We start from the raw sequence: 9402 nt of genomic DNA, 5'->3' as shown, positions 1-9402 counted from the left end.
CTTGGGAAGCAAGATTGGGCCATAAAAACTTGGACCTCTTTGCAAAAGAAATCAATTTGAGGCTTTTTATTTCATATTTTCTCTCTCAAATTTGTCCAACTTTGACAAGGCATATCTCCCTCAATTTTTGAGGTATGGAGGATTCCTAGGACTTTTTAGAAACCTTGAAGAGTCCTCCAACCAGTGTTTTTGGTCTCATGTAAAAATAATTTTCCATGCTCCTTGTGTGTCCTTTTGAAAAAAATGACTTTTGGTTGACTATTGAAAATGACCTATAATGTCTTGGTCCATATCTCCCAAATGAAGCATTTTTAGCCTTGGCTTGTGAGACATAAAATTGTAGAGAATCAAATTTCCTTCAAAATGAGCTTTGGATGGAAAATTTCTGATGTTCCATGTAGGAGTTATGGCTGGTCAAAGTTCAGTTGACTTTTTCCTATGAAAACCCTAATTTAGAAACTTTTGGAATTGTTGATTTTTGATCTTTCCTTGATGAACCATGATCAATTCTTGATCAAATGGTGAATGATACTTCATTATGAGGATCTTGGCAAAAAATCAGGAGTTTTGACTGTATCTTGACCACAGTTGACTTTTAGGTCAACCCAGTCTACTGTTGACTTTCTGAGCAATTGAGAAATCAATCTTTTGAATTGAGACCTGAAATTTGTCATGGAGATAATGTGGGGTATCATAGACCATATGGGATGCTTTGGAGCCTTTGGTTCATTGATTTTCCTTCAGAATAACAAAACCCTAAATCCTTGAGCCTTGTTTAGGAGAGAGTGTCTTTGAGCTTTGTACCTTGATTTGAATTTGAACAAGAGAAATAGTATGGGCAAATTTTGGGGTATGACAATGGGAATATTTTTTTCAATCTTGAAACAAACACACCCTTAGTAGGAGAAGTTCTAGGATTATAGGAAAAGTTCTAGGATTATAATTTAGTATGATGATGATTAAAGTAATTAATTGATTATTTATGATGAAGTGGTGAGTGGGTGAGTGGTTTATGTTTTATTTTTGTTATTTATTTATTAAATAGTATAACTAATTAAACTAATTTGTTATTTATTTATTAAATATTATTATATTTATTATTAAATATTAAATAGTATAATTTATTTATTAAATTAATTTATTTTTTGAGTTAAAAGATGGTGCACTGAGAGTGTAAAATATTTTTACACGGTCATCCAATAAAAAATTATAAATATGGCATGTCATTAAGTTTTTTTTAAATAAAAAAATGGTTTAATTAGATACATAGGTGGTGATTGGTTGACAGTGCAAAAATATTTTACACCGTCAATGCATCACTCATTTTCTCTTATTTTTTTAGGGTTGAAACGTGGTGAGTGGTTTATGTTTTATTTTTTATTAAATTAATTAATTGATTATTTATGATGAAGTGGTGAGAGGGTGAGTGGTTTATGTTTTATTTTTGTTATTTATTTATTAAATAGTATAATTTATTAAACTGCTTTGTTGTTTATTTATTAAATAATATTATATTTATTATTAAATATTAAATAGTATGATTTATTTATTAAATTAATTTTTTGTAGGTTTGAAACGTGGTGAGTGGTTTATGTTTTATTTTTTATTAAATTAGTTAATTGATTATTTATGATGAAGTGGTGAGTGGGTGAGTGGTTTATGTTTTATTTTTGTTATTTATTTATTAAATAGTATAATTTATTAAATTAATTTGTTATTTATTTATCAAATAGTATTATATTTATTATTAAATATTAAATAGTATGATTTATTTATTAAATTAATTTATTTTTTTAGGGTTGAAACGTGGTGAGTGGTTTATGTTTTATTTTTTATTTAATTAATTATTTGATTTTTTATGATGAAGTGGTGAGTGGGTGAGTGGTTTATGTTTTATTTTTGTTATTTATTTATTAAATAGTATAATTTATTAAATTAATTTGTTAGTTATTTATTAAATAGTATAGTATTATATTTATTATTAAATAGTATGATTTATTTATTTATTAAATTAATTTACGTTAGATTTTGGGGGGAAAATTTTGGAGGGAAGAAGTTGTAGGATTATAATTTAGTATGATGATATGATATGATATAATTAGTTTTATAATTTATTTCTTAAAAACAAAATCATTTACATGAATAATTTTTTAGTATCCGATTATTATAAGTGGTTATAAATTGGTTATGGATTTGTGTTGTCAATGATCCAACAGCATCCCTAGCAGATAGGATTGAAATCCAAGTTATAGAAGGAGCTCAAATTAGTTTTGAAGCCATCCATCATACTACATCGCATCTCAAATTTACAGTGCTCAGCAAAATGAATTTGCATCATGGTTCTTGTGAGATGCATTTAAAATGAACCTCCAAAAATGAAAAGAATAAGAGGTGTGGACGTTAAAAGTTAAAACCAATGACCTCTTTCTAAAATTATCTAAATCCCTCACTATTAGCCCGCGCCTAATGGTGGATTTTCTCCTAACTACAAACTAATCCTTGCACATACGTCGAAGATAGACATCAAAAACACTAATCCAAATGCTGCTATTTCTTGCGTGCTTGTGTCCTCTCTAGTGCATATTGCTGTCAAAATTGATAATTCAGAAGTTCACAGCAAACCATTATCTTGAATTGATATGTATCCTACAACAGCAACATTAATATTAAATTTAAGATCCTTAGTTTGATTCTGTTACTTTTGGCGTATATAAGGAAACATTTCAATCGATGATTACAAAGAGTCAAGATGGAAATTATCATCTTACCTTGTTATATACATCTGGCAGTTATGCCCTGAACCAGAATGCATCATCTATCTACTCTTAAAATGTTGTTACATATGTGACCCCTTCTTACTGATTCTCGTTGAGGATCTGTCGTCCAGTGGCCATCGACAACAAATTTTATCTACAACACACAAGTAGTTATTAAATCTTCAAGTATTTAAGCTCTTTTATGTAAATTCAATTAAACTTTAGTAGAAGATACACACACCTCATATACACCTGGATATAACCACAGCATCGCGGACCAAAATCTGGATTTTCTGGATATTATCACAAAGAAGATATCAATATTTTACTAAGACAGGTTAATTCTTAGTTATCAGATATGATGGCAAATAAATAAATTAATCAGCCAATTGTTGCTAATTGAAATTTGAAGTCTCGAAATAAATTCAAGAATCGTATCATGTTAAAATATTTAGAACCTTGATCCACCATGGTCTATAACACTAGTTGATGGTTCAGGGTCCATCTTTATTGGGTGATGCCAGCCGTTGAAGCTTCCAGCTACCTCCACGATATCACCATCACCAGAGAACTCAATAAGAACCTGGAAATACAAGGAACACAGTGCTATCAGTAGCTCAAGAAATTTTAATCAGACTTTAGTTTTTAATCACAAGCAATATTCCATCCAAAACCGCAAAAAAATGAACAAAAGCTAACACTAGGTGATGGTGTTAATGAACAAACGATATTCCATTCAAGAAAATGCAAGACCCTACTAATACATTAGTGGGCTAAAAGTCCACAAGAACACAGATGCAATACCTCCTTAAGCCCTGAAAGACTTTCTTCAGCTTCAAGCAGCTCTGCATCTTTTTCAGATAAAAGTTTTCTGGCTTTGCTGATTTCCTTCTCCGCCTTGGTTTGCAAGACAGACAAAGCATGCTGAAAGCAAATACAACATGTGGCTAAGCAGGTTGAAAGGAATAACTCATAAATTACGAATACGGATGGGAGAAGAGCTTAACATGATATCTTTAATAAAAGTAAATATTTTCCTTCCTCTGAGGAATAGATCCGCACAAAATAATTTTAAACATTCATGTGCTAATAAGACTCACGAATAACTCAGCTGCCTTTACCATCTAGTCAACACAAAAACAAATATGTACAAGGCTATTAGATTTGGGTCACATATTTGACTTGACAGGTACACTTAATTTCTGAAATCCTAGAAAAATAAAATAATTTCAATGCGATAACATAAAGCCTCCTCCCACATTAAGGCCGGACAACAGACTTCATACAAACTTTAAACAATCGTATACAATTTCTTACAATCGTAGTTGTCAAAGATCCTTTGAAAAACAGAGTGACTACCCATTAGGTTTCGAGTTTTAATAAATTGTCACACTTGTCAATCTATAATTGTCAGCCTTAAAAACAACTTGCAGGGATGACACAAATTTGAGGAGGTTCAAATGCTGTCATTAGCCATAACAGGAAGTAGAGACCAGACCCTTTACAAAGTTCTCTCAGGAAGGAGAACGTCATATATATACACTTTAAGCAAATGGGATTCATATTTGGCACATATTTCCTGTTTGGCACTTGTTTCCCATCCATCAAAAAATAGTAAAATTAAACATCAGGCACCCACCCAAAAAGTAGTTCTTAAAGAAAAAAGAACGTGAAAATTATAGTATAGTAACTTTTGCTGATGAAAGAAAACTAAGCTACATTCAATTATTTCTCCACTATATATTTGATGTCGCCTCTTTCTTTCTCTTTTTCACTCATGCTCACTTGTTTCTATCTTTCTAGGATCTTTTATCTTAGGCATAACAGACTTTAGAAATGTTTTCTTTCTTCCTTGTTGAATAAAAGGTACCAAAGCCCAGAGAAAAGTTTATAACAAGTGCTTTGGCCATACCGACAATATGGGATAACAATAATTATATACACACACATCTTGTAGGGTAAATTTTCAGAATTAGACCATTTACCTTTTCCTTCTCAATCTGCTCCTTCAGCCGAGTCAACTCCAACTCCTTCTGGTACTATGCAACAAATAGTATTTGCAAGAGGAAGAGATAGGGAGAAAAAGAGAGAGAGAAAGATAACAAGTCATTCATAAATATAACTAGTCTAAACAAGAAAAAAAACAACAATTCGTAAATATCTAAATCACAAAAAAAAACTTCATAATTACTACCAGCATGAACTTGAGATGATTTATCTCACTTTGATTTTGTACATTTGGAGCCTGCATAATGAGATTATGTAAAAAAAGAAAACAATATAAATCTCAATGAGTTATCAGTGAAGATAGAATTTATAATGACCTCGGCATCCAAATCCTTGTCAAAATGAGTTATTGGATCCTCATGTGGCATGTGATCATCCCTATATATATTTTGAATACAAGTAAATAAAAGGGGATCTCAGTTCAGATTCAAACATCAATTAACCTCCAACAGTAGTAGTTGGCAATTAGCATCCATATAATACAGAAAACTTACCGAAGAGGCTGGTCCAATTTTCCAGGCGGGATAACTTGATTGGATGTCAGTGAGTTCCCATTAGGTGCAATGACACTATTCTCTTTATGTGGATTTGCACCTAGTGGCATATCAAAAATAGATTCTGATTCAATACTTAATTCGCTTTCCTAAAAATCATCTCAGTTTGAAATGCAAGAGACATGTTCTAAGAATCAAACAACTAGACTTATGTATGCATTTTCCAAAAGCAACAGAAGGAAAGTGTCCATATAATGTATACTACAGAGAGAGAAAGTATTCTTTAACTGTCTTACTTGATTGGTCCATTACAATGGCTAAAGCCCGGGAACTTGTTGGCAATGTAACCCGGCATTAAAGTGAAAAATTGAAGTGAAGCAAAGTAGATAGATATCTATTTGCATTGCGTTATGAAATTTACTAATGGAGAAATACGGCGATCACATTATCAAATAACTATGGACTCACATCTCGAGTAATTAAAAGAAATAGAACACGACTTCTTTTTCCACAATTTTTATTCTTTTCTTTTTACTCAGTATACTGAAACTCAAATCACAAGCTTCTGTTGTCAGAGACATAGTTGTAGGCATTCCTCACAAGGATATGAAACTATATATTAGTCTTACCTTCAACTGCATCAAAATCTCCATTCTGAATAAAATTTGCGACCCTTTCCTCCAAAGATAAGTTGGACAAAGTCTCATGATTTACATCACTGATGTCTGCAGAACAAATAACCAAATCAATCTTGTTCTCAAAAAATTCAAGAGGTTTGGTAAACATATTCAGTAATATAGTTATCATAGATATCTACACCTTCTAACACACCCCAGTCCTTTTGTTCCACGGACAAATCAATTGAACGTTCATCTCCAGTGTCAAGATCAGGATCCTTAAATGAAGTGTTGGAATGGTTCTCCATGGAAGGAACTGACAGTGGAAAGGTAATATCTCCCACCATTTTTGCCATTGAAGTGTCCTCGCGCTCTGAATTTCCAAACAACATTGTCTCAAATGGTGGCTCACCAGAAATTTCTGTTGGCATGGAACTTAGGCTATCAGAATTGGGATAAAGACCTTCTGTTGAACTACTGGAATCATTGTCCACAGTAGTCAATTCAGTTGGACGGAAATTCCCCTCTGCCATGTTGTTAACCTCTTCAGCATAATCTTTGAGTTCCCCTACCCCATCCTCCACTAACGAACTAGCCGCGGATTCTACAGGGATGGAAGTGCATTCATCTAAACTCAGACTTGAGTCGACAAACGTACTACCAGAGCTGTTCCCCTCCCCGTAAGGAAATGCAGTCGATGCCATGACACCATCGACCAAGACGTCAACTTTCTCATTCTGACCTTTAAATTGTATTATGTTCAGTCATCAGTCATGATTGTGAATAATACAGAAAAAGGAATCATTAAGATGAAATTTGTTTGACCTGTTAATACATCCACACTATCATTTGCAGCATCCACTCTTTCTTCTAAAGTTTTTCCCGTGTTTAAAGAATCAGTGTCACCATATAATGAGCTTGTGAGAAGATCCAGAATCTTTTTATGACCTCTCCGTCTAACAATGTTTGCCAGGTCATTCCTAAATACACGAGGTAAATAGACGAGATAATCAAAAACTAGTTTAAAACACACCTAACCCTCGAGGTCATTTGCAACAAAAAAAAACAAATAAATCAATAATAACGAAGTTTCCAGTTTAAAATTCAGTAAGTGAACTCCCTAAAATAATGACAACTTAAAAGGGAAAATATTAATGTTACAAAGAACAATGAAACGACTGATTATTGACAGAATTATTGGAGTATAAAGATGATCAACTAACTAATATTTTGTCATTAGTCCTATACAAAGTTTTCATTCCCTACAAATCTCAACGCTACTAGCTTATAGTTTCTACATAGGGACTATTTTAAAGTAAAAATGGTACTTCCGCTTGTGCTTAATATAAGAAAAAGATTGTTTTTAAAATTCATTGAATAATCAAAATTTTACTACCAGATCGATGGTACTAAATAATCATTTGCATTTAGTAATTTGTAGGACTGAAAAGTAAGTATGAATACTAAATAAAATTCAAAATAATTATAGAGAATAAAATATAAACAAATTTAACCCTATTTTTCTTCTATAATAATCTAACTGCTGTGTATTTATTATCCTACTTTCTCTGTTTTCTAGTAATTGCATTAACTGCAGCACCTTGTATAATTCTGTTATAAGTTCTTTTTATTTAACTATAAAATATTTAAAAAATTGATAAAATTGAAAAAATGAAAGAACCTTCCATGGAGTATAAGCTCCTTCGTAGATGGAATGTGGTCATGAGGAAGTCCAACTTCAGCGATGAATTGACGAATTTCGGAGCAGATCTCATCATCGGTTTTCCGACTTTTCCTGAATTCATCCGAATTCAAAATCACTCAACTAGTTAACTTCACCAGTTAATATTACAATAACGAAAAGAACAACAAGAAGAGAGATGCGAAGAAAGAAGGTTAGGTTAACCGTGTGGTTGTGCTTGCGGTGTTGTTGGATTGGGAAGCGAGGAGGTGGAAGTGAGTGGAGGAACTGAGAGGGAGAGAGATAGCAGTTTGGTGGTGTTGCGTTGAGGAGAACATGCAGTGGTTGTTGATGCTTCCACATGGATGCGTGATGAAGCAGTTTGGGAAGTAACAGAGGCGCAGTGTTGTTGTGGTTCTCATTTGCGCTTCTTTCTGTTCTTTTCCTTTCTCAGCTGAACTGAAAAAGGAACCTTCAACAGGGATGAATGAATAGCAGTGAAACTGACACTTTTATTACTTTTTAGTACTAGTAATTAATTACTGTAATAATAATGTAATGATTCGTTTAGTTGATGTCTCTTCATCATTTTGATAGTTGAAATCAGGGTGAATTCTGTGTCTCTTGGTTGGGTAATATGATTAGGAAGGTTTAATTCTATTTTAGATTTTCTTCATTTTTCATTATATTGAAATTCTAAAATAAGTTTATAATTCAGATTTTCAAGATTTTCAAAAGTTGACGTATTTAACACACAAAAGCTTTCGTCAAAACATGTCAAAGCAAATGTTAAAGAAATACAGATATTAGAATTTGTACTCGTAATTTATGGAGATTGAACTTCGAACATGCCTCAACACATCACACCTATGTACAATATCAGAACCACAAATTTAAAAATATTCTATAGTTTAACGTATGGATTTCCTACAGAGATTGGAATTGAGACGCTTTTGTTTAAATTTTCGTGTCTTTCCCTTTCTCTTCTCTTTCTCATTTTTGCAAATAGAGCAAAATTAGAGTCATCTAGAGAAAATCAAAGCATACTCTAGTTGCATTTTTCAAGCATTCTCAGAGTTTCTACTTCATTGTATTGAAGCTTAACATGTCTTTGAAGTTTTATTCCATTGCATTGCACATTTCTAAAGTTCTGCTCTATTGTATTGGTACGTTATTCATTTCCTTTTTTTATTTGACATGCATGCATTAACTAAATAGTTTATAGGTATGATATATTAGAGCTTAGGGTTCATGCCTTGTTTGTCCTAAACTTCCTTGTTTCTCCATGTCCATGTTATGTTTCTCTGCTTCATTTTTGCTGGTTCATTCCAAAACTACTCAGAGGCTTTGTCATGTGTGTGCTTGATCATCCCGATCAGAGGGAATCAGACGACATAGCCAAGTTGCTCTTGACCGCATCAAGTCATGTGGTATTTATTTTATATCGTGCGGTGAGCACCGTAAGACACGACCTTTAGAGGTGATAGCCTTGTACTCTGGATGGTTGGCCTGTTAGTCTAGACTTATGTATCCATATTTACTTGAGCGAGTCTTTTCACAGTTCGAATATATGTAGAGTATACCCAAAGACATCATTGTTGTTGTTCCTACCATTATTCTCTATAGGAATGTTGATGGGATATTTGTTGAGTACTATGATCATATGGTCCTAGAGGATATATGGTGTGTGTTAGCTCCTCGTCCATGGAGTACATTATACAATTATATCCAATGGTTTTATACAGAGTTGTTAGATCCATGTTTTATGGTTGGCATAAATTTTGCTAAAATATGGTTCTTTTATGATGTTGAGCAAGATGTTGTAACATCTTGACCAACTGTCATGG

At 32.7% G+C, this 9402-nt stretch overlaps 1 protein-coding gene across 3 annotated transcripts; it reads right to left on the bottom strand.

Moving 5' to 3' along the window:
- Positions 1-2264: 2264 nt before the first annotated feature.
- LOC131644627 (protein PTST homolog 3, chloroplastic-like) lies at positions 2265-8115 on the bottom strand. 3 transcript variants are annotated; one of them, XM_058915182.1, is made up of 15 exons: positions 7781-8115; positions 7556-7669; positions 6700-6854; positions 6338-6616; positions 6077-6247; positions 5887-5982; positions 5258-5357; positions 5081-5141; positions 4951-5001; positions 4742-4795; positions 3561-3680; positions 3215-3339; positions 2998-3049; positions 2769-2910; positions 2265-2646 (listed from the first exon to the last, which is right to left on the bottom strand). In XM_058915182.1, exons 1-14 carry the CDS (start codon positions 7975-7977, stop codon positions 2812-2814), a joined length of 1674 nt encoding a protein of 557 aa, XP_058771165.1. In that variant the 5' UTR covers positions 7978-8115; the 3' UTR covers positions 2265-2646; positions 2769-2811. The 3 variants fall into 3 exon arrangements, with proteins under 3 accessions (XP_058771165.1, XP_058771164.1, XP_058771163.1); XM_058915181.1 differs by having other exon boundaries at positions 4742-4789; positions 6077-6616; positions 7781-8113; XM_058915180.1 differs by having other exon boundaries at positions 6077-6616; positions 7781-8112.
- Between the last annotated feature and the right edge of the window lie 1287 nt (positions 8116-9402).

This window comes from Vicia villosa, linkage group LG1, assembly GCF_029867415.1.
Source record: "Vicia villosa cultivar HV-30 ecotype Madison, WI linkage group LG1, Vvil1.0, whole genome shotgun sequence".
NCBI classification, from domain to species: domain Eukaryota; kingdom Viridiplantae; phylum Streptophyta; class Magnoliopsida; order Fabales; family Fabaceae; genus Vicia; species Vicia villosa.
Note: the sequence above shows the minus strand (reverse complement) of the source record. Positions and strands in the feature narration are given on the sequence as shown.

What these genes read in the sequence shown, in the direction of transcription:
- LOC131644627 (XM_058915180.1), bottom strand. Translation starts at nt 7,977, where the DNA reads ATGAGAACCACAACAACACTGCGCCTCTGTTACTTCCCAAACTGCTTC. An exon ending in GAGCTTATACTCCATGGAAG is followed by an intron (nt 6,855 to 7,555) that starts GTTCTTTCATTT and finishes TCGTGTATTTAG; the next exon opens with GAATGACCTGGCAAACATTG. An exon ending in ATAGACCATGGTGGATCAAG is followed by an intron (nt 3,050 to 3,214) that starts GTTCTAAATATT and finishes GATAATATCCAG; the next exon opens with AAAATCCAGATTTTGGTCCG.